Genomic DNA, 26,569 nt, shown 5'->3' on the forward strand with positions numbered 1-26,569 from the left:
CACCTCGTGTTGAGAGTTTGCGCATTGATATTTTACGCTCGGGCGCACATTGGTCAACTGACAATGCCGGCTAGCTGCCGATCGTCACATAATTATTTTTTACAAAGTAAGTATACCAATATTGCATTATTTATTAAAATATATTATCGTTCTCATTTTAACTCTACTTTTTTCTTGAATTAATTTTTCATTGATAGTTCTATACTTTATTTCTTTTGAAATTGATTTCACTCATATCAAAATATCAGAGAAATTTCCAATGATCATGCGACATTTCATTTTTTCAAAAATATTCAAATTCCTTTTTGTCAAATATCCTTCAATTTTTTTTTTTTTTATTTTTTTGTTTTAACGATTATTATATTATTTTTTTACAAAAAATTTTGTATTTTATACTTTCAATTACAGTAAAAAATAAGGCAGAAAAATGTATAAAACAGTAATATCACTGGTTAAGAATTTTTTTATTTTACAGATGCACTGTGGATAACATTTTTTCACTATTATACATGGAGTAAAGTGACTACATAAAATGTATGGTTAATATCGAAGAGAATACATTTAAATTCTACTGCGTCGAAAGGAAGTGTAATTGTTTCTTCAGATTTTTCGAAAATTTGAAATAAGCCAAACTTATTCGAGCAATCCGGTTCTAAGAAAAAATTCGTTACTCTTGTCATTAATGACCCGACCAAGAAAAATTCTGCTGCACTGCAGTCTTTTGCATCTTTTTTTTCATTTGCAGTCAATACGTTTCTCATAAACAAAATGTCACCATTTTTCATCTGAACTACATTGTTCGGAGGCATGGATGAAATGATCATACCCCTCGCTTGTATTGATATTACGTGATTGTTTTTAATAATGGAATTTTGAATAATTCTTTTTTTTTTTTGAATTGTTGTTTCAGAAAGAGATTGAGCTTGGATAATCTATTTACCACTTGCGCTAATGGATTTTTTGGAGTGTGGACAAGATTTTTCAATTTGCCAAGATAACTTTTTGCCCAGAATGCTGAAACGGTCGTTAACGGCAATTGAAAATGCTTTACATGGTCGACTATATGGAGAAGATTATAAAAATTTAAAGTCTGCGAATCACGTCCATATAGTGAAGGTATAAGCCGGAAGAACTTTCTTAATAGACCGTTAGCATAGTCGGCATGTGTTAAAAATGTTTCGAACTGCAGAGGATACGACATGACATCGAAAGGAGTAAAAAATGTTTGTATTGAATTTCAGACAATACGTGTCGTAAAATGACAGGGCCGCAATACAAGAGCATGAATCGATATTGAGTCGCTTTCCATCTGGCTATTTCTTGCACATCGAAGACTTTCCCCTGAAAATCTGCTGGAACCATCGATTCCAGCGAAGCCATCAACTCAGTGAAAATACGCAGCCTTGATTTTTTCATCCGGTAAGGACTACTGCGAGCTGTCCATTTTTCAAGCAATAATTTTATTACTCCTAAAAATAGGAGGTGCATCGAATCGAGCGAAACAGACTTGATGATGTTGAATTCTAGCAATAGAAGAAGCGCTGTAAGCTGATTGGGCAAATGATGATTTTCATTTGTTTTTCGGTGGAATGATTCCTCCGTTCTTTTTGGGCAATCAAGATCTGGATACACTCGCTTCCGGTTGATGGTGACACCTTTCACAGTACAACGTTCACACGCATGGAAACCTCCTGGACTTTTGATGCACTTGAGAAATGATCGAGCCGATGAATCACATATTAATGCAGTGATCCGAAACGTGAATTTTTTTCCAGCAATGACGACACCAACTATGATCAATGCCTTTCCTTCGGAAACGAAGTCTTTCAAAAACTCAGACACAGTGTGTGGCTTTGAATCGCCGAAGTAAATTGCAATCACGAACGGTCGACATTCGAAATTATCGTGATGAATTTCATCAAGATGGGCCAGAATTGTTTGTTCGATTTGCGGTACACTTGGACTCCATCTATATTTACAAATACATTGATTTGAATATCAGTGTAAATATCAGGAGAGATTTTTGACGTGACAACGTCTTAAATTAGGTTGCGGCTGGGAGTCACTTATGAAAAAGTGTAACGCCCGGTAACGTTACGATGAGTCACCGAACGAGAGAGAGGCCCGCCGAATGCCTTGCGTCTCTCTCCCACTCAACTATGATCGGTCTGCCGCGCGCGCAGCACTAGAGAATTAGGCGCATTGAATCGGCGCATGCTTGTGTCTCTGTCTTTGTCTTTCTCGAACGTTCTTGGCGTTGGAAAAACAAGAAAGCGTCATAATACAAGTTCACACGTGTGGTTAAAGTATCGTCAGCTGTGTCTGTAGTGAAAATGTGGAGTGCTTAGATTCGTCATTACCAACGCGGCTGGTGGAGTGGCGATCTATCGTAAATTATCATCGACATCTACGGCGGAAGTGGTCCAAGTTGCGATTACAGACGTAACTCGTGTCATTAAAACCAAGGGTGACATGTGCATGACTGAAGTTACTTGCTTCGCCGCTAATACTAGCTTCAAGTTTATACTCGGTGCTATATGTATTCATCCAGGAGCTAGTATGCAGGATATTGGAATGTTGCTATGGCAAGGACTCGGTCCGTACATTCACAACAGCCAGTACGTGCCACCGTTCGTGCAAGTTGATTCTAGTATACCGATTCTTCTGTGTGGTGATTTTAACAAAAACGTAAAGCCTGACAACTCGTTTCTTAATTTCATGAAAAATACGTATAATTTTGATTGCGTATCAAACGTTTCTAAGTCAACTACGTTAAAAGGAACAACTATCGACTTGACTTTCGCAAGACACATTACAGCAGAAACACTTCCTTTCATTTCATATTTCTCCTATCATCGTCCTATCCTCAACAAGATCACTCAAATAGGAATTAGTTAAGTTTAAGTTTACATGTACAATGTTTTAGTAAACAAAATATATTTCTATAGTTAAAATTTGTGCAATTCTTATTTTCATTCAATTCCTTGTTCCTATTGTGCAATTTAATTATATTCATATCAATAAATATTCTACCGAGAAAAAGACGTTGTCACGTAAAATCTTCGCCCGTAAAACCGACTTTACAGGCAACCATTTTTCTATTTAATTGCGTTTCCATCCCAATGTACGCATATTTCCCTAGAGTCCCTTTTTTACTGAGCATTGGCTGCACGTTCTTGTACTGACGAGTACCCAAAAGTGTCTCCGCTGTTTTCGGTAAGTTTACATATCCTTCAGAGCGAAGTAATGTCAGAAGATCTGTGAGGATGTTATGTGGCAGCGTTTCAGCATGGCTCAGTGCAAAAGCGACCAGCTTTTCTTTCAATGTCGGAACTTCGATTGGACAAGGCTCAGATTCTTCATCGGATTTCTCATTTTCGCCATCCGTTGACAAATTGTCCAATTGCTCCAAAAATTCTTCGATAAATTGTTCATCAGATTGTTCGTCGAATACGCCGTCCGATTGTTTATTATTCAGAATATCTGAGCACTTTTCCGTTGATAATTGTTTATTTTCAACAATGTGCTCGAGTTCTTCTTTATATTTGTACGCCACCTCCTCTTCTGTATTTTGAATTTTAGTTATTTTATTTAATTCTCGACCTTTCTTCACACTATAATATCTTTTCGACATGACTGGTGATTTATTTACACGGTTATATATTATATTTACATATTGACACACTGTGCACTACAAAGTTTTTTGAGATTAAAAAAATGCAAAAGTTAATAATGAGAATCAATCGTTTCCGAAGAATGAAGAAACCTTTCAAAAAATATTAACAATAGAAATTCACAAACTTATGAAAAATATTTTTATAATGTATCCACAGACGAATAATAAATAAAAATTCAATATAGCTTAATCGTTTTGTTATTCGATTACATGACGCCAAATATGCTTGAACTGAGCATGGGTTCAGCAATAGCAAATTACATTGGCCCAAGGTCGGGGCAACGTTAATCACCAGCGATCGTTTGCCATCGTCACAAGGATATCGGCCTAGAGTTAGCAACTCGTTGCATGCCAATGCTCGAATTGAGCATGGGTTTGGCAATGGCAAATAACATTGGCCCAAGGTTAGAGCAACGTTGATCACCAACGGTCGTTTGGCATCGTCACAACGATATCGGCCTAGAGTTGGCAACTCGTTTCATGCCAATGCTCGAATTGAGCATGGGTTTGGCAATGGCAAATAACATTGGCCCAAGGTTGGAGCAACATTAGTTACCAACGGTCGTTTGCCATCGTCACAACGATATCGACCTAGAGTTGGCAACTCGTTGCATGCCAATGCTCAAATTGAGCATGGGTTCAGCAATGGCAAATAACATTGGCCCAAGGTTGAAGCAACGTTGATCACAAACATTCGTTTGCCATCGTCACAACGATATCGGCCTAGAGTTGGCAACTCGTTGCATGCCAATGCTCAAATTGAGCATGGGTTCAGCAATGGCAAATAACATTGGCCCAAGGTTGGAGCAACGTTGATCACCAACGGTCGTTTGCCATCGTCAAAACAATATCGGCCCATAATTGGCCATTCGTTATATGCCAATGCTTGAACTGAGCACAGGTTCAGCAATGCTGAATAGATTGGCCCAGGTTTGGGCCCAACGTTGACCGTCAACGATCATTCGCCCAGTGCCGCGCCATCACTGGCCATATTGTAAGCGTTGGCAATTTTTTCCTGGGTATACGTGAACCCGGGCTGTACAAGGCGAGTAAGAGAAAAAATATACGCCGTTGCCAGGTATTCGTACAGACAAAAGTTATCGTAGTATGAGCGTATCTGTATAGAGAGTATAATAGTGTGAGAGGCACAGTCCAGTCAAATAAACTTGGTCTACAATGTTAGTTCCGTAGATACGTAAAACATAGGTGGTGAGCCAAAACTTTTGGACTGGACTCTCGGGAAAGAACTACCTTAATGCAAAAGTCTTTAAAATTCCTTGCAAGGATGACTGCTTTATTACATATCCAATAATTTATACATTTGGAACTTTCAATTTATAAGTAAAATAAATTAGTTTTGTAAATGGCGTCTGTTCCATTTTTCACACAAAAGTATACGTAAAAAAATCTGCAAAAATTTTAGCATACATTTTTTCTCAACTTTCAGCTGATAATAAGTATTGGTCTTAAAATAAAATCTTCCAAATATCGAACCTAAAGATCGTGAAAAATAATTCAATAGATGTTTTGATTTTTTCAAACTTAACACATTCACTCATGGAAAATCGTGTTTTTGTCTGCTTTGTCTAGAATTATATAGAACTTTTGATGATAAGTTTTATATCCCAGGAAGTAATTGAAAATAATTTATGTTCAAATTGTACATTATTGCTACAGTATTCTATAGGTTAATATACCGAAGCTATGTGTATCGTAGATACTGGGATAAAACTCGCTTATCCAAGCCAGTAGAATAAGTACTTCTTTGAATATTATACGATATTAATAATAAATTTCGATGGCAATATAATACCGAACTCTAAAGTATGTACCGTTAATATTATAAATTGATAATTAAATCGGTTTTAAAATGACTATAAATTTGACCTGTCTTACAACTATTAAAATAACGTTTTAAAGTTTTTGGGCATTTTTGATTTTTAACACTCTAAGTAATAGTAATAATAATAATAGTCACGACACTTCCTTATCCGAAATGGAGAAGTTATGGGTGCAACGCTTACACAGGGGATTAATGTAAATTATTGAAAATAATATTTTTTCTCAAATTATAATATTATCTGCACATATTACATAGTATTTATTTGGAAGTTCATAATTAAAAACAAATATTTATACATGTGCTATGGGTTATTTTTATCCCGTTTTGAGGTTAGAATAAAGGCTCAATTGCGTTTCTCTGTAGAATGAAAAGATTTTTTTTATTCACACTACGTACAATATGGTTCATTTCCTTAAATCTTTCCTGTAGAATCGAAAGAAACAACATTCAAAGCTGTTATTCCAATCAATGTAATTCTGTATGTAGTTCTGTTGACCGTTTGTCTTTTTCCTCCTAACGTCGGTAACATAGATCGCGACCGTAAGAGAAGCGGCGATACGAGTAGACGAGAGTCGCGATTTTCTTTACACGTACTTTAGAGTATTGAACATCAAAAACATGGCGAAAAAATTTGTAATAATAGCAGATCGTGATAACAAGAAAAAAAGTTTATCCCAGCAAATGGATAAACAAAGGAGAAATGACTATCTCAATGCCACCGAATGACGTTGACTTGAACAAAGTGTCAGAGAATTAGACGATCCACAAGATAACTGGATTGAATGCACATTTACAAGAATCGTTAAATATGTATAATGGTACGCTTAACAAAATATGTATTACAAGAGTACTTGTAAACTGATAATGAATGATCTGTTCTTCATAAAGTACGTAGTTTGAATCAACGTTTTTTCGTACAATAAGTAGAAAAGATAAATAAATAAATAAAATAATGCGAATACTTGAAAAAGTAAAAAATTTATTTATGCAAAAGTGAAGGAGTTAATTTAGTTAATCTGTAAAGAACAGCCCATGCGTGGATATACTATTTAATATTCGTCAACAACATGTTTTCAGATAATTATAATGATGCGATACGTGAATCTGAAGTAAATAGTGTTAGCGGCTGGCTAGGGATCGGATCGGGTTGGTTATTAATGATCACTCTGTTGTAGCTCAATGACGATGAATGTTATGTTATTTATTATTACCGACACAAAACGTAACAATACTGACTGGATAACTAGTTCTAGGTTTATTCTCGTTTATTATATCTCGATCTCTCGTGGCAAACCACCGGCCGACAATACTTGTCCGTTCTTCTCGAATCTCCCTACTCGACTACTCTCTTGCCAACCTCTATACCTCTTGTCTGCTTTCACTAGCAGTGTTGCCAACAATAGCATCGAAGATGTTACTGAACCCAGTGACGAAGAGAAATTAAAGCAGTCTAGAACATTTCGTAGTATAAAACGGGTTATGCAAGACTGTGTTGCACCGTCTGCAAAGAAGCCACGCATTCCACAATTAAAGAACCATAAACCGCCATCATTCGTCGTCGGTAAATTTGTTAGGTCCATGAAAATTAAAGAAACGCAAAAATCAAAGGATGTCAAATCTCTCTATCTAATAAAAAAGTTTCAAACAAATGAACGTAGAAAAAAATTATAATAACAATGGTATCAAAATGATTATAATAACAATAGTATACGCATGAAGTTGGCGGTGGAGTGAGAGGCCGAAAACAAAACAAAAAGCATCTAGCAAACAAAACTTCCTCTGACAGCTGTCATCGGCAGCTTATGACAATCTTTGACAAATATCTTTATGGGTATCTGTTTCTGACACGCAAAAAATAAACATGCGAACGAGAATTATCAAGATGATTCCCGACGGGAATTGTCTTTTTCGCCCGCTGGCGTATTGTGTATACGGCACTCTAGATCGACACGCAGAGGTGAGACTGAGTACCGTTTCAAATATATCATACTGGCAAACATGTCAGCAGAAGTAATGAAACAGAACTCAAGGAGAGTTATATCAGAGAAGAAATAGGTTTTTTCGGATCCAGTAAATCCTTGATCCAGTTAACCATCAAGTAAAGCCTTTCCAGTTTCTTTGTAGTTTCGGACATCGTCCTTTCTGTCTTCGGGGTTGAAAGTGCCAGACGGAATCTGCGGGATTATTTTATATCCCTGGCTCGAATATCATAACGAGTTTTCAATTTGTCTGAAGCCATAGAAATTCTACTTATAGCAAAGCTATGAATTTCTTCTACTATGGGGAAAATAATAACTACAGCAAGATTCAACAGTTGCAGACCTGTCATCAAATCAGCATAAATAAATTCACCTGTCTAACAGACACTGTATAAGGAAATAGTGAGGCAGGGGCGAAGCCTCTAGTATTTCTAAATAATTAGAATATAACTGTCGTAAAAACAAAGACGCTTTAGCTAGCAAGGAAAATCCATCGGATAATCTAAATGTACAGTCAATTGATAACAAGTCTAATGATATTAACAGTAAATTAGATCAACTGCTTCGTGAGTACAAAATCATAATAATTTATACTCTTTGACACTTTCTTTATACGTTGTTATAATTAAATATCGTGATGCTCTGAATCTTATAATTGTAAATAATGTACAGTTTGTAAATAAATCTAACTTATTTATAGAAGGACAAGAAGTCCTGATACAACTGTTAAATAAAATTAACGTTAACCAAACTGAGCTTGAAAACAAATTGAAAAATATTAAGACTGGAAGAACGAATGCGAGTGAAGGATGTATAAAACTATCAGCATCAGAAAGAATATTGATTGAAAAGTTGTTTCTGGTGGATGATAAAAGTGAAACTATGGAAGCTGTTGGAACAGCATTGATGAGAAAGAAAAATGTGACAGCTCCGGTGATTCTTATAATTCTATTACAGTAATATTACCTCCCAGACGACGTGCAATTTTATTCACAATTATTTGCTAAACTGTATATTAATTATAAGTATAGTACATTTCGATACAAATGCGAGAAAATGATTTCATAACACTTCGTGTGTAAAACGCTTGATTATCGTACGCTAACGTACTTCGATTCGAGCCTTATATACCTTTAAGCTCGTATAAACTGCACAACTCATGTTTTTGTAATATTTATTAATAAATAAAAAAAATTCTGCTATGTATAACATTTTTACAGATTACATACATCAAAACAATAAAAGGTGAAAATTCCCGTGACGGGATAATCACAATATTACTTAGACTGGTTATTGACGAGGTTCTAGTTAAATATTTCTACAAAGGACAAGAAAAAAAAAATCACAATGGAGAAAAATAAAAGCTTCAAATATTTAATGTTATGCAAGTGCATTTACGGTAAATCATAATTAATTAAAATCAATAGTGCAAAGTTGATCGTATCGACATGACGATAAGAATGTGTAATAAATAATTGAGTAAATTTCATCGTTTCAGAGGCTGTAAAGCGAAAATATAATAATGTAGATGAAGCGATCATGAAAGTAAGTGTTTTATCATGACTTGACTCAGCTGTCAGACGATAGCAAAGAAAGCAAAGGTAATTAGGCGATAAGCTAACTTTTTTCTGAATTCTGAGTAATCATTTAATGAAAAATGATTTCAGGGGGCCAACGTACACAAAATCAAATAATACTCAGGAGCTGTAAATCTCTCGCGCATAAAACCGCGGATTAAAGTTATATTGCTGTTTATTCTTACGTAGCGTGAGTTCTCTAAGAGGAATAGTATCGTTCAGCAATACCGTGGTCGATATCGGAAAATATTCAACTGACGCAATAAAGAATTCAACGAAAAAGCATATATCAAATGATACAGAAATTGGGTGTCATTTATGGAAATAAAAATCTGAAATTCGATGTGAAATGTCATTAACAAGTGGGAATCTGGACAAACAGAGGTAGGCAAGTGAAAACAAGGTTTAATGTGAACAGATTCTTTATTTACATCAGATTAAAAATGCGTTTCATTCACGATTTGGTTCGTGCATTTCATTGGAAGGTAATATCCAAACTATCGAAAGCTCCTATCTGATAATAATAGCTTCCAATATTTTCAGGTACGAAATAATTCATTAATTCAATAGTCTAGCGGAATTAAAGTTGTCAGACATGGAAGCATGTAAGTAAATTTCTAATTCCGTGATCTTTGACTATAATAATATGTTTACATGGATTTAATGATAAAATTAGTTTGTTTTTTTACAGCAGGCTCAAAGTTTGAACTTTGATTAACACGAAGAAAAATATGGCTTACCTGATGGTCGAAACGTTTCGGTGGCAAGGATCCTGGTTTCTGAAGCGGTGCAATCAATACAACAATCAAACCTGGTTGTTGCGTCGGACATCAGGTGCCAGAGTGAATTTCATGAGGTCATCGCCACCTTCTCAATATCAGTTGATGCAAAATTAAAGAACGGGATACACTACAGATCATACTGGCTGAATATCTCATCATTTTGCTTTGATGGAGCCAATAGCGATAAGTTTGTTACTTAACCGTTGCTGCCAATTCATTCTACTGAGGAATCACTCTGTGCAACATTGTAATTCAAGCATTATGATTGACCAGTATTGTTTTTCAAACTTTATACCATTCAATATGGTATCTTATTTTGACGCTTACTTTCATTCTCGTTGACAATAAATTCAGATAAATAGTTCTTCAAGTCCTCCATTAGATTTCAGGGTTGAATTTTGTGAGGCAAACTGAACCAATCCAAATCTAGAAATGTTAAATAACTTCAATTAAAAATGTATTTAAACCTAATCTCAGTTGACGGTGTCATCTGGCTAGCTAGTTGCAGTTATCACCCGTGCTTCGGTCTCGTGGAACCCGAGTAAAGTGTAAAGTATGTATTCACTTACTAGTGCACGTTGCTTTGCAAATAATCACTTGGTCTGCTATAGGATTCACTTACTCGCTCACTTTTTCATTGCAATGCAATTTATCGATAGCTTGAAATCAAACCCAATTTTACACTCTTTACGGGGTCCTATGCTAAGACTGAAAGCTTGTGAATCTCCGTTTATCGCAATTATGTCTCTATTTCATGTTAGCATTGTCTGGAACAAAAAAAAAACCTTATCCTGAGATTGGAAATGGAACCTGAAACGCAGAAGTCATTCAGTGGCACGAATTGAAAACCAAGAATTTTATAACGGTTTCTGCAACACAGGGACTCCTTCCAAATATCCTTGTTACAAGGTGATGTTCGGAGGACTATGAACTAGATTTTGTACCGTATTATATTATTTGGAAAACAATCTTCATGAACTTCTGTTTTGGCAAGGTATCGAATTAGTTAAATGTGTGTCTCGCGACACTCAAAATCGTCCTCACGCATGGACGCACACTCGCGTGCAATATTTACTTGCCATATTTGCGTCAAACCTCGCCCCTTGCCCGTGTCGCGACTCAAAACCTATCAGCTGTATCTCATGTATGGTCTACTGTCTCAAAATCATGTATGTGTGTAATCTATGTGTTCTCTCGCTCTGTAAACCATTACGCTGTGTAACGTTCTCGTGCGATACGGTCTGTATCGCCGCATCAAGATCAATAAAAACCTCGGTTATTGTTAATCATTATCCCTCTCCATCTCAAAATCATTTCGTTTCATTTACACTCGTTCTAATCACTAGTTCGCAGATCCTACGTCAATGATCCATATCTTCTTGCCATCTCTCTAAACAACTTCGTTGAAAATCAGATATTCATTTATTTTGATGAAACAAGGGATACAATCTTAAATGCGATAAATCAATATTTTCGTATTAATGTTTTGACATTACTCGAAAACATGATTGTCCTTGAAGCTATTTGTGACGTTAAGGCGCATTTTGAGAAACTTGATTTTCAACTTGTGTCACAGGATATGATCTACGTTCCTGATATCTACGCTCCGGATTAGATTTTCTACGTTTCGAACCGCACTGACATGGAATACAGAAATCATTTTAATAAATATAATGTTACATGAATTTTCAATTTGAGTATCAGGTTCCCTTTATTTATTTAGTCGAACATCATTGAAAATTCGCGGAATGAGCTCTGATAATCATTGGGAAATTTTTAATAGTAGTAGCAATAATTTATTGATCGGAAAAAATACATTGACTATCGTCTAATTGTAAAGGTTGTTTAACTATTTTCGAGAAAAAAAGATTCACAGTTCTTTTACAGATAGTGAGACATTTAAATTTCTTGAACTCTCGGTTTAATGTCTCATTTTCGAAAATGACAAAATTCAATATTACCGCCTGTAATAAAAGGAGAGTGAGAAAGTTGCTTAGTTGCTTGAAAGTGGCTATGATCTTTGTACGTGTGATAAATTGAATAGGCAGATAACAGTGAATATTAGAGATGTAATTATTTTGGCCGCATCACCTGTTGAAAGAAAAAAATTTCATTGTTATTTCTAATGTAAAAAATTATAAAGGCGATCAAATAAAGTGTTCCCACCTACCCACTGCATTTCTTCTAAGCACCCAGCAATCAAACAGATTTCTCATTTCAGTCGAATAAAACCAATTTTCAAAGAGCATTAGCATCAGGTTTCGACCGTTATTTGAAGAATCAACTTTCCGAGTCACTACCTCGACTGTTCAAGATTATAACCTCAAAAATTTGTATGAACTACGTCGCCGCCAGAAATGGAATTTGACGGTTGAAACTCGGAGTGGCATGCGCTTTGACTGTATAGTTTCTAGAGATTGTCCCGGTATACTGATTGCCGTCCATTCAACCCAAAGTGCCTGATCAAAATATTGATTCACATATTTTTAATAGTTTATCATTACACCATAATAATGAATAGGTTTGTTCCATTATTACAGTACAACATTCAGATAATTCAATTTGAATTTAAAGTAAGAATTAGTTTCAATAAAAGAGAGCAAAGATTATTAATTATTATAATTATGTATGTTCTCTAGTGATGTGGCGTAATTTTCGAGCTGATTTCGATAATTTTTTTTTTTTACAAAATTACAATTTTTTGGACCATATACTACTGGCGCATTGAGCCGATCATTAATAATTTCTTACATTTCATCGTGAATTATCTTATTGGTATTTTTTTATACCCCAGTGGACACTGTTAATAGAATGTTAGCTATGGTAAATTATAAGAAAAACGTGAAAAAATCGTCCTTAGGTATTTTGGTATTTTAGTATAACTAATTCTGAAAATAAACTTGACAATCAAGCCTGATCATTAGTCGTAAATAAAAATGTTTGTGATAATTACTTGAGGATTTTCAGCGCGTACCTGTCTGTAGGTTAGAATGACAAAAAATGTTCTTCGTTTACTACTTCATAGATTATTTTCAAAACGTAGTTAACAGTTCTTCGAATGTTATGCGAAAGAATAATGTTTATTTATGATGCTATAACTTAATTAACAAGTACAAATATTGGATTACTTAAACCTGATCGAAAAATTTTGAAAATTTTTAGTAATAAATACCAAATGTTCCTGAGTTATGTGCAAGATTGATTAGAAAGTTCATTCAAAAGAAAATCAGAAGAATATGAAATGGTAATTTGAAAATACAATATTGTTGTAATGAAAGCGTTTATCAAGGTATAATAAATTTTTGTATGAATTATTTACTTATTCTGTAACTTCTTCAAGTCATTTCGAAAGTTTTAACAAACTTAATTTTGAGAAACCTTTCTGGAAATTTTCAGGAAGCTCACATGATTTTGAACATTGGTGTAGAATCCTAGCTAGATTATTTTAAAAACATTTTTTTAAATGTTTCATTTCAAATTTTATAAGAAAAATTATAAATATTTTTGAAACATTTCAAGAAATCTTTTGCAAGTTCTTGACGTTGACTTTTCAACTTGCATCAATCTTTTTTTCAAATATATCTGAAACGTTTCATAAAACATTCAATAAAAATATTTCTGAAATATCTTTAACAGACTAAACTACATCTCAAAAAGTCACTCTATAATTCTTGCGACAATATTTTTAAAACAATTCTTGAAAGTATCCCCACTGCAAGGTACAGGGTACCCGAGTTATTCGGGTGTCGAGGTGAGGAGTCCGGCTTGTGAGCTCGTACCGCCGACGCGAAAATAAACAGTGGGCTCCTCCAAAGTGTTCCGTGTATTCAGTGCTACCTCGCCAGTTCCCTCAATTAATGGGCTCTCAGCAGTGGCGACGAGAATGGGATTCAAACAAATTAAACATTTAAATAAATTGAAGGAATGGTGGAGGGAGTTAGAAGATTCGGAGACGATATAAACGCTGATAAAGAGCTCTCGGAGTGGGAAGAGATTGGAAAGGAAAAAAAATTCAAATCGGGGCAAGCCGCCCAGATTCAAACGTACTCCAAAGACGAACTATTGGTGATTTTTTCACGATTCGAGGTCGAGTTGCCAACGGGAGCGAAATTAGACTCTGTGCGGAAACTCTTAGTGGAAGCAATGCGTAGTCGCGGAAGGAGAGGACCAGTAAAACGAGGACGGACGAGGTGGTGCGAGAAGAACCGAGGATGGCTCAATTCAACGCCAAGACTATAGAACCATTCAAAAAGGGAGCAAAATGGAAAACATTCGAGGACCAATTGGAGGCTTTTATCATCTTAAACGATGTTACCGAAGTGAAAACGTCAGTATTGCTGATAACACAATTTACTGCGGAGGTCTACGGAGTACTCAAGGCAGCGGTAACCCCTGCGAAACCTTTAACGATGCTCTACGAGACCCTGAAGACAAAATTGGAAGAGTTGTACGCACCCAAAGATAACATACATTTCGCAAGGTTTACGTTCCGCGGAAGAAGGCAGAAGGAGGATGAGTCTATCGATGAATTTGTAAAAGCACTTCAAATGTTAGTACAAAAATGTAATTTCTCAGCGGTAGAGTTAAAGAATCAATTAAAAGATCAACTGATATCTGGAATGAGGTTGAGAACCGTGCGTTATAAATGATCACAGTCGCCAGATTTGGAGTGGGAACAGTCGGTCCAGTTAGCAAAAACCGTCAAACTGGCCGACGCGAAAGCGGAGTCATTGTTATCACCGCAAACTTCAAAACAAGAGGCGACCGAGGCTCCAAGTGTGAACGCTATATGGCATGTCAACAAGAGGCGACAACAGAGAGGCTACAACACACCGTGGCATCGTGAATGTGGAGCAAGCGGTTTCGGCCAAGGACGAGGAACGACGAGGGGAAGAGGAAATCTCCAACAGCGGGCACCGAGCAGCAACGCGCAAGCAGCGTCGAACCCAGCAAGCGAAGAGTGTTACTATCGTGGGAGAAAGAGACACCGAAGTTACCAGTGTAGCCTACGAAATAAATATTTTAGCGAGTGTGGTAGACAAGGTTATATTCACAAGACGTGTGCGAGAAACAGATATCGACCACCTGCGGCAAACCAAAACTTTATAGACAGCGAACAGATGACTGCGGACGAAATGTCAAACGAAGAACAGCGTTTCACGAGCGATCATTGTCCCGAGGTCGAGGATGGTATGGGTATATACATGTACATGATGAAAGAGGAAGCAACAACGAACGAAATAGGACCGCACCGCATATAGAAACGATTGAAGTAAATGAAGAATTGTTGAAAATGGAAGTTGATCCGAGTGCACCGATCTTCGCGATCTCAGTCAGAATATACAAAGAAAAAATTTCTAGCGTTAGGTTAAATACTGCCGAAAGAGAATTTCGCGAAGATGATAAAAAACCGATGGCGGCGGTTGGATATATCGATGTAACAATTGAGCGAAAGAGCGTGAAATTGAATCAAATATGTTATGTCGTGCGACACGAAGGTCCGCCGCTTATTGGCCGAAACTGGATGTCGGATTTGGAAATGTGGCCGCTGACGTTTCACCATGTAACCGAAGATCGCGAAAAGGGGGGCAGGATCCAAACAAAGTAGCCGCGATGATCGCAGTTAAACGAGATTTTCCAAGGGTATTTGTATCACGAACGCCGCACGTATGTATACCAATGTCAATAATGATTAATACCGCTTTTAGAAGAGACGAGGAAGTGTAGCTCTAAATTCATATAATATATTCATTCTACAAAACGTTTCATGGCACGACCAAAGCGCAATGGCGTAATTGACCGTCAGCAACGTCGGCATCTCCGCACCCGCCAGATCCCGGGTGTAATCGACACCGGAATGAGGCGAGCGCGGGATCACGCGCTTCAGGAATGAACGTCACGAGGCAAGCCTGTGTTTCAGAATTGTAAATTCAGCAAAAACCTCGCTCGCTGCTCGACGCTCCAGGCGGTGCGGGACGAGCGAGCGAAGTCAGTCCCGTTAGAGACAGGATCGAACCAACGTCAACGGAAACAGGCTCCTTCAAAGCTGTCGAGTGTAGATTTATAAGTCTTGGGTCTCCGATGATTAGAGAGAGCATTCCTTCGAGGTATTGCTACGGTAAACTTGATCCCGCGTAAGCGAGCTAAAATTTCTCCTACTTTTAATTCGAGTAGTGGTTAATATCTCAACAAATTTTCAACACGATTGTCTCATAGATTAACGAGAAAATCACGGTTAAAGTCAGTACTGGTAACACGTCTTCCCCATGCCAGGCCAATAAAACGCACACGTTTTTTGTTGTCACAACCAACTGAGCGGCGCTAATCTGATGAAAAACTAACATTTGACAGAGCAAAAAATTAGAATTTTTTTTGTCTTGGATTCAAACTTTCTCACTCATAGGACTTTTTGATAAACGCACACAAAGTTTAACATTTATCACGAAATTTGTGGCACGACGGTCGAAAGGGGAGCGTCGCGGCAACGTTGCAGTGAAACTGTATCGGGTGTATATACGTGTACACTTTCGTATCCACTCTGCGACTGCGCGCGGTGTGTATACATGTACACTACTACATCTATTCTGAGACCTTGCCCACTGCTATCCCCAATGTATTTATTTGTACCCTACTATATATATTCACTAATTAGATTCGGTGAAAATATACATGAAAACGGACAATTTTTCACTAAGAAAAATAATTAATGACATGCTTTTATTCTCAGTCATTTTTATTTGACATCATGTTTTGTTACACAGATTTATATTCAACGTATAGTAGAAAAGTGAATTATGCACTGAATAACAAATCCAAAACTGAAGAAAATCTTTATAACGGCATAGATCTTTCGTCTTACAAATGTAACAAACTATCACAAGCATATTACAGCTTACCACTCGTTCGCGTAAATCAAATTACGCTAACTAACGTTCTTTGCAAGAAAATCAGTGAGAGCCAGTAATATTCCTTTACTATCGGTGACTAGGGGCTTCTTATTGATTATTCGTTCTGATAATAAATTAACGACTCCATTTTTCCCACTAGTTTTTTGAGCTTCTTTTAGTCTGTCGTACGTAATACCAGCGCTGGCCATTTTTTTGAGCGTTCCTGCCGATATAACATTTTTAACGGCTCCAAATAAGGCAATGCCATCGCAACTTTTATGTTATGCATGCAATCATTTAATCTTTCAATAAATCGTTTGCATGTTGTAAAGAAACTGGCAATGTCAATAGCAACAACGCTGAGTTGTTCCAGTATTTCTACGTCATATAACGCATCGTGAAAACGTGTGTTGGTCTTTAAATTTAGAATATCTTCAGCTAATTTCTCTAGCTTGAACATTCCTGGTCCCTTTCGCTCGGGATAAATTTTTTCCAATAATGGCAACGTATCTGAAAAGCCAACGACAACTGATTGGAAGTCGTCAGTTATCGAATGATCGTTGACAGCAAGGACTAAACATGTTGCATAAAATGTGGCATTGTGAGCAACAAGTAGAAAAGGTTTTTTAAATAGTTTGAAGAATTCATGAAAAGCAACCAGCGCATCTTTAATGGGGATCGAATCAACTCTTTTACCATGTAAATGCGATTCTCCTGCCACATTGTTCAACCCAGTAATTGCAGATGCTCTCGCGTCTACTACTTGCGTTGGATTCACATATGAGCAAAATCTGAAACTCCGAGACTTAGCTGCAATTTGCAGTATGTCTGAAGAGTGAGACAATCCAGAAGTTTCGAGGTCAAAATATATTACTTCGTAGTTGTCGGGAATTAATTTTAAAAGTTTGTTTTCGGACGGATCAGAGTAATTTGTACAAGCGATGTCTGTGTCAAACTCTAAACCACAACCTGACTGATATTGCACTCCTTCTGCTGTTTCACGTTTTTTTCGTGAATTTTACCTGTCTACGCGCAATTGCTTCCGTCTAGCTTTTGCAGCAATTTCTCTCGGCAATTTCTCTCGGGTTGATCTAGCTTTTCGTATTGCATCGCTTCTTTTCGCCAATTCTGATGTGAAGACACCCTGTGTCATTTGTGCCTTTTTTCTCACATCACACACATATTTTTCACCTTTATTCAGAGAACAAACACAAGCTGCATAGCGATAATCGCACGATTCGCTCAAAGAAAAACAGTCGCACTTACGTGCTTTTCGAGCCATCATTGAGTTCACACTCTCGTTAGTTTGGCTGGACGCGCGTACTGCAAATTTCGAAGCATTATCTGCATATTTCTTCAGCAGTTTCATCAATTGCTCATATAATTGACTATTTTTCAATTGCACTCGATGTTGGCCATTTTTTTCGGAACTACGTGCGCACCATATTCCACAATTTTCGTGGTTACCAAAAAATGATCAGGCAATTTATGCAATGCAGCTGCAAGATCGGCGGTGTTTCCTTCGTTCTGCGCGGAACAATACGCAAAACAAGTTTTCATATGCTTAATGACATTTTTTCCTCCGAGTTCAGAGAAACGAGAACGCAGTGCATATAACTCGTTAGAGAAATTTGTCGTCAGATGATTGGAATCGGCCAGCTTGAAAATGTGCTGAGATCTCTCTCGGCGTATTGCTGCTATCATTGAACAGTCTTCATCCCCGATGACAACTCGAATGTCGAGCCCTGTCTCACGGAAAAAAAAATTCTGTTCGGCGAGCTGTATTCTACAGCTCCAGTAACTATACACACTCTACGGTCTATCTTGTAGTTACAGCAACTATATATTAGTCAGCTCTGATAGCTGCAAGTTGTTCAGCTCTCACAGCTGAATGGTTTTGCTCTAAGAGCTGTAAGTTGCGCTGTGCTCTGGTGCGTTGACATATTTCATAACCTTCAAATTTCATGAGTATGATTTAAATACAGTTGATAGATAATTGTTTAAATAGTCCATTCAAATATGTAAATGACACTGAATAAATAATGATAATAATGATGAAAAATAATACTAATAGCAATATAATTGTACTATTTAATAATAAGCGCTGTGAGCGGAGCCGAAAAATTCTGGTCTAGCTCTTCGAACGAAGCTGTTTAGCTGAGAGAGCTGAACAACGTACAGCTATGACAGCTGACTAACAGTCAGTTATACGAACCATGCAGTGCTCTTCCAATAACAGAACGTTTAGTTCGACGAACTGTTTACAAGTAACTATCTAATATTTAGTTCCACGAGCTGAATTTTTTTTTCCGTGCTCCTTGAGAATACTGCTGCGATTGACTAATTGAGCTCCAACAGACGCTTCCATGGCCTTGGCGCTGCCATCATAATTTTGCCGACAGTCATGATCTTCTTTTGGATATCCTAGATCGCATTTTTTGCATTTACGATTGCACGTTGCGAAATCTTATATTTTATTGCTGAGGAGCCCGATTATTGCGCCGTACCCGTTCAGACTATCGTAGCTGCGTCCGTTGCCACGCTTACTCCATCCCATGTCATACGATACAATTATATTTATGACATGACTCAGGGCGTTATCAAAATCTAGTCTATCGGTATCGTCGGTCCTAGGCCGCATGAAGTCTGCGAGGGGGTAAATTTCGTCCGATATATCCAGAGGCCTAAAAATTTTGAATAACAATAAAAACCAATCACAATGCATTTTCCACTTTTCGAGTTTTCTTATTCTGTTTGTGTTATGTTTGTTCATTTCTGTATTGGTCTTGTACATTGCATACTATATTAGAGATTGAGGGGTTCGAGGTTTGGTGTAATCGGTGTATATTTTTTTTATTCATATAATGGTTCGATATTATTTTCATTTGTCTATTATAACGTTTGGTGTGTGAATAAAATTTTTTTCATACAGATCTCTGTTTCAAATCACTAAACTAATGTATTCATTCACGAATACGATATTGTTGGAATTACGACTCTGAAGCTTAAAAAGTTGAGGTCCAACGGAAAATAAGTTTTTTTTTAAATCGTTCGTTCAATTTCAAAAACCACGAAAATTCTCGTACCGATTTGTCTTTGGATCTTGAAAACAAATCGTTTTATTGTCCTGGCCAAATATTGAGTGAAAATCTCGAGCTCGGCTCAAGAAAAAACAGAATTCCGTTGCATTCCAACGGTGCAAACTTCACCATGGTTTGGAATCAATCATTGAAATCTAACAGTATATTTGTATGTACAATTCATGCTGCGAGGTGCTTACAACCACTTATGAATTTAATGCCAAACCTGTTGACTTACATACAATTGAGTAAGAAAAATTATCAATAGATTCTTGCCATGAATAGTACGAATTCAGGTACGATAACACGGAAATTTCATACGGAACTATTATTTTATGATAATACTGCAGTATCCTTGTTTGTTGTGCAATAATTTCACCAATATCCTTTTCATGAAGAAAATCTTAGTTATGTCATTCAAGAGAATGAAATGTTCTGTCACAATGACAGAAAGCTTACAATTTATCACGCAGCGTATCGATATGCTCTATGACTAAATTTTGTTCCTCCGCTGCTGCACCTTGGCAACTGTCCTTGGCAGCTTCTTCGATAAGTGGACCGATTTCACGTTCATAGCGCTTGTATGTTTCCTGACTCAAGAACGGCATATCTATGCACATTGCAATTTTCCTTGGTGCATTGCATCCTGCTCCGGAGTGAACGGCACCTATGAATTCGCAGTTTGAGGTTAGGTTTTGAGATTAGACTCTCATTTCCAATGACAAAATTGAAGACATTGACTTTATGTATGCATAATCGATTAGTTATGAGGAGAAAATATCGAAGAGCACCTAATAGTTGCATAATAACATACCAAGTACAGCTGCAGTGTTGGCGTTCTAATAACGATGACCGTCGTTAAAGTGTGACTTGCTTGAGTGGCATTTCGTTAGCGTGGAGCAAGTATCACATTTCATAGTCCAAATGTAGTGGAAGCCCGTTGTTTTTTCTTCCACGATATGATTTAATGCCAATTGTTTTTCACAATAGCTGCATATCATGTTTTTGTTGACTTCATTAGGATCGATCAATCGCATGCCACGGAGGATGGTCGTTGGCTTTTCGACACGTGCCACATCTGGCTTTTCTTTATTCCGCTCAATGAGCTTCAATCTACTAGCAACCACTGTCTTTTTTTTCCGTTTCCCTTTATACCGTATCAAATTTTCTGTATTCACTTCTAACATAACCACACTTGTTTCGTAGAAAAATCACAGTACGCACAACGGTCTCTGGTATACACACGGTACGAGCGAGTCCGTGGCGGCCGACGCTGCGGTGTTGCCACGATCGGTCTACGCGCGTTGTTCATTGTGTGCGCCTATCGATGTAGTCATGGGCAAGTGTAAGTGAACTGTACTGGACCAAAAGTTGACGCTAGATTCGGGAAATCGCGTATGCCGAACATTACTTTTCCCGTCCTTGAATAGCATATCAGTCATTTATAATAAACATATATGCATCAATACATAAGATTGAATCAATTGAGACCCTACGACTGATTTTATTTTTGCATCGCAATTATTGAAAAATACAGCAAGTGGATTAACTTTTGAAACCGTTCGGTCTGTAGTTATGCCTTAATGATCCGTTCGCAGGTTCACCACGGAAACCTTGTTACGACTTTCACCTTCTCTAAATGATGAAGTTTGGACATTTTCCCGGCAACATTGGCAATGCCGAGACATTGCCGCGTACCGGTTCGAAGACCTCCTTAAATCTTATGATCGGTAGTAGCGACGGAAAGTGTGTACAGAGGACAGGGACCCAATAAACGTGAGTTACTGACTCGCGCTTACTGGGAATTCCTTGTTCCTGGGAAATCATTGCAAGCCCGAATCCCTAGCAAGAAGGAGGTTCAGCGGGATACCCGGGCCTTGCAGCCAGGGAAGACATGCTGATTCCTTCAGTGTAGTGCACGTGCGTCCCAGAACATCTTAGGGCATCACAGATCTGTTATTGCGCAATCTCGTGCGGTAGAAGCCGCCAGTCTCTTTAAGAAGATTCATTTGTACGCAGGTAGTCGAAACCGCTTAATCGAGGTCGGGGGCCTTGGATATACCGGAAATTACGCCTGTTCAGCAGGCTAGAGTCTCGTCAGTTGTCAAAATCATCCAGACAAATCAATCCACCAGCTAAGAACGGCCATGCACCATCACCCACCGAATCAAAAGAGAGCTCTTAATCTGTCGATATTTCCGGTGTCCGGACCTGGTGAGGTTTCCCATGCTGAGTCAAATTAAGCCGCAGGCTTCACTCCTGGTGGTGCACTTCCGTCAATTCCTCTAAGTTTCTGCTTTGCAACCATACTTCCCCCGGAATCCCAAAGGCTCTGGTTTCCCTAAAACTGCTCGCTGAGTCATCGAAGAAACTTCGGCAGATCATCAGCTGGCATCGTCCATGGTTAGGACTAGGAAGGTATCTGATCGCCTTTGGAAATCTAACTCTTGTTCTTGACTTAAAAAAAACATCTTTGGCGAATGCTTTGGCTTCTGTCCGTCATGTGACGATCCATGAATTTCGACTCTGACGTCGCAATATAAATGCCGCTATCTGTTCCTATCAATCACAACCTCGGGGTTCCAAAAACCAATAAAATAGCAACACGGCCCTATTCCATTATTCTATGCATACAGTATTTACGCGAAAATAGCCTGCTTTAAGCGCTCTGATTTGTTGAGAGTGAACGTAGCTACCCACCCCGATACTCAGTAAAGAGTACGGCGATAGAATATTAGTTGAGCCGCCACGGAGGGCTAAGCCCAGTGGTTGTTTGTCCTACAATCATGCCAGTTCGATATCGCGAGTGGTAAACCGACAGCGTGGGACAAAGATTCACCTACGAGCTTTTCAACCGCAACAGCTTCAGTATACGCTATTGGAGGTGAAATCACCGCGGCTGCTGGCACCAGACTTGCCCTCTAGTGGATCCTGGTGAAAGGATTCGAAGTGTACTCATTCCGATTGCGACGCCTCGGATGAGCACGTATCGTTATTTTCCGTCACCTCCTCGCGGAGTCGGGTTTGGAAGATTTGCGCGCCTGCTGCCATTCTTGGATCTCGTGGCCGTTTCTCAGGCTTTCATCTCCGAAATCAAACCCTGACTCCTCGTTACCCGATACAACTATGGTAGGCGCAGAGCCTACCATCGACAGTTGATAGGGCAGACATTTGGAAGAAGCGTCGCCGGTACGAGACCGTGCGATCAGCCCAAAGTTATTTAGAATCATCAAGGTAAACGGCGGACGGGACGTACCCGCTGCCGATTGATTTTAATCTAACAAAAACATTCCTTCCATCTCTGGTCGGAACTCTGTTTGCGTGTGTTAGCTCTAGAATCGCTACAGTTATCCAAGTAAATGTATGTACGATCCAACAAACCATAACTGATCAAATAAGACATTTGCGGTTTCACGTCAATTTGGCTTGCACTGAGACATGCTTGGCTGAATCTTTGAGACAAGCATATGACTACTGGCAGGATCAACCAGGGAGCTTCGATACAAAATCTCGGCTCGGACGTGCGCCACCCATCGCCGACCGGGTCTCGTAGCCCGGTCGGCCGCGCGTCTACTGTGTGTTTCGGGACTGCACGCAGGCAGCCCCGGTTCCGTGTGCCGCCACCTCGACACTCGGCTTATAAGCGTTCGAACGATCTCCCGTACCCGTCGGCTAGATTGAAAGCGTCTGGGATACGTTGTTATAACGTCTCTGGTCTTCGAGTGTACGCTCGGAAAGAAGCGAGTTGACGCGTGCGTTGGAGCGTTCAGCCTTCCGTGTTTCACGGAGAGCCGAACTTCTTGGTACCGCGTCAAGGGCCATTCGGTCTGAGACACCGACCCGCGGTAATGCAGTGACGATAGATGAAACAACGCGAGTCGCGTAGTTTCTTTGGTACGAGGCACGGAACGGTCCGCGAACGCCCGCTCCTGATCTACGCCGACGTACGTATCGTGCTCGAGCACGTACCGGTACGGCGTAGCAGGCGGACGACGGGAGACCGGCCCGACCGACTCGCTCCTCTTACTAGTAGGAGCCTGGCCGCTAGGACGTCGGCGCCGGTACGGTGGTAGCACGGTCGGCTTACGGGGCGAAACCTCCGCGGGCTATCGAAAAAATTTTGAACTCCGGGAACTTTGTCGAAATTAACCGAGGCTCATTTGACGATGTTCCGACAGGCTCCCGGCCCGGATCGACTCCGGGACGCCGCGCATCGCCTTTCGGTCGACTCGGAACGAAATTTTCACAAGTCCCGTCGGCCCGGGTCGACTCCGGGACGCCGCGCATCGCCTTTCGGTCGACTCGGAACGAAACTTCGTCGAGTCCCGTCGGCCCGTAAAGACTCCGGGACGCCGCGCATCGCCTTTCGGTCGACTCGGAACGAAACTTCGTCGAGTCCCGTCGGCCCGTATAGACTCCGGGACGCCGCGCATCGCCTTTCGCTCGTCTCGGACCGAAATTTTCACAAGTCCCGTCGGCCCGGATCGACTCCGGGACGCCGCGCATCGCCTTTCGGTCGACTCGGAACGAAACTTCGTCGAGTCCCGTCGGCCCGGATCGACTCCGGGACGCCGCGCATCGCCTTTCGGTCGACTCGGAACGAAACTTCGTCGAGTCCCGTCGGCCCGTATAGACTCCAAGACGCCGCGTATCGCCTTTCGGTCGACTCGGACCGAATTTTTTACAAGTCCCGTCGGCCCGGGTCGACTCCGGGACGCCGCGCATCGCCTTTCGGTCGACTCGGACCGAATTTTTTACAAGTCCCGTCGGCCCGGGTCGACTCCGGGACGCCGCGCATCGCCTTTCGGTCGACTCGGACCGAAATTTTTACAAGTCCCGTCGGCCCGTATAGACTCCAAGACGCCGCGCATCGCCTTTCGCTCATCTCAGACCGGAATTTTTACAAGTCCCGTCGGCCCGGATCGACTCCGGGACGCCGCGCATCGCCTTTCGCTCGACTCGGACCGAAATTTTTACAAGTCCGGTCGGCCCGTATCGACTTCGGGACGTCGCGCATCGCCTCTCGGTCGACGCGGACCGAAATTTTTACAAGTCCGGTCGCGCCGCATCGGGGGTTCGTCCGTCCGCCGTCGTCCCATCGGCCCCGGGACGCGGCGCATCGCCTTTCGCTCGACTCGGACCGGAATTTTTACAAGTCTCGTCGGCCCGTATCGACTTCGGGACGCCGCGCATCGCCTCTCGGTCGACTCGGGCCGAAATTCTTACAAGTCCGGTCGCCCCGTATTGACTTCGGGACGCCCCGCATCGCCTCTCGATCGACTCGGACCGAAATTTTCACAAGTGTCCCGTCGCGCCGCATCGGGGGTCCGTCCGTCCGCCGTCGTCCCATCGGCCCCGGGATGCGGCGCATCGCCTTTCGCTCGACTCGGACCGGAATTTTTACAAATCCCGTCGGCCCGGATCGACTCCGGTACGCCGCGCATCGCCTTCCTCTCGACTCGGGCCGAAATTTTCACAAGTCCGGTTGGCCCGGATCGACTTCGGGACGCCGCGCATCGCCTTTCGCTCGACTCGGACCGAAATTGTTACATGTCCGGTAGACCCGTATCGACTTCGGGACGCCCCACATCGCCTTTCGGTCCACCCGGACAAAAATTTTCATAAGTCCCGCCGTGCCACGGTCGGTTCGCGGGTCCAGCGCCGACTATCACGGGACGCGGCGCATTGCCTTTTTGTCGCCTGGGGCAAAAAAAATTCCCAAGTCCCTTGGGGATCGAAGACGACGGCCGACGGTCGACGTATCATCAAAAGAATAATTACGGCCTATAATACCGGCGGCGAATCCCGCGACGTACCGAGGGGGTCCACCGGTCCCTCCGGTCGCGCTTGTCGGCCTTGTGTTCGCTGACCGGCGATCCGAGCTGCGTATATCTCGAGTGGCAACGGGTACGAAAAAAAAAATTTCTTTTTTAAGTCCCCGCACTCGCATTGCCATCGCACACGCTCGGCGAGCAGAGTACGGCCGCGCCGGTCCGCCCGCGACTCGTCCGACATGGGACGAGCGACGCGTCGCGTGACCGGCGTCGAGCCAGCTCTGCAAACACAAACACATTGGGGCCTCGTCTAACCGACAAGACGAATCCCCAAGCCAAGGGCTGAGTCTCAACAGATCGCAGCGTGGTAACTGCTCTACCAAGTACAACACCCCGCCAGGTACCTCAGTCGTCTAAAGACGATTCCGAGTCTCGACATCGAACTGGATGACCCATGATCGACCGCTCGAGGCCAAACCGATGAGCGGGAAGATCCAGACGAAGGCCAAAGACCCCGCCCGGCAAACAGGGCTCGTGCGACGACCGGTCCGTGGACCGGCCACCTAGTAAAGTCACATTGTTTTGAGACTTTCGACCCACGAGACTCCTAGAAATATCGTTGCCTCCTTTGACTAGAGAGGATACGGCCTCAGAGGCGTTCAGGCATAATCCCACGGATGGGAGCTTCACACCACTGGCCGCTCGACCGAGTGCATGAACCAAATGTCCGAACCTGCGGATCCTTTCGTACTGAGCAGGATTACCATCGCAACGACGAGTCATCAGTAGGGTAAAACTAACCTGGCTCACGACAGTCTAAGCCCAGCTCACGTTCCTTAATGGTGGGTGAACAATCCAACGCTTGGCGAATTTTGCTTCGCAATGATAGGAAGAGCCGACATCGAAGGATCAAAAAGCGACGTCGCTATGAACGCTCGGCCGCCACAAGTCAGTTATCCCTGTGGTAACTT

The 26,569-nt window shown here is 40.7% G+C and overlaps 1 protein-coding gene across 1 annotated transcript; it reads left to right on the forward strand.

Annotated features, from left to right (window-relative positions):
* The first annotated feature begins 14,068 nt into the window (after positions 1-14,068).
* LOC124179844 lies at positions 14,069-15,118 on the forward strand. Its single transcript, XM_046564646.1, has 2 exons — positions 14,069-14,410; positions 14,513-15,118. Exons 1-2 carry the CDS (start codon positions 14,069-14,071, stop codon positions 15,116-15,118), a joined length of 948 nt encoding a protein of 315 aa, XP_046420602.1.
* The last annotated feature ends 11,451 nt before the right edge of the window (positions 15,119-26,569 follow it).

The sequence above is a fragment of the Neodiprion fabricii genome, chromosome 4 (assembly GCF_021155785.1).
Source record: "Neodiprion fabricii isolate iyNeoFabr1 chromosome 4, iyNeoFabr1.1, whole genome shotgun sequence".
In the NCBI taxonomy this organism is placed as follows: Eukaryota; Metazoa; Arthropoda; class Insecta; order Hymenoptera; family Diprionidae; genus Neodiprion; species Neodiprion fabricii.

What these genes read in the sequence shown, in the direction of transcription:
- LOC124179844 (XM_046564646.1), top strand. Translation starts at nt 14,069, where the DNA reads ATGGCTCAATTCAACGCCAAGACTATAGAACCATTCAAAAAGGGAGCA. An exon ending in TAAAAGCACTTCAAATGTTA is followed by an intron (nt 14,411 to 14,512) that starts GTACAAAAATGT and finishes AAATGATCACAG; the next exon opens with TCGCCAGATTTGGAGTGGGA.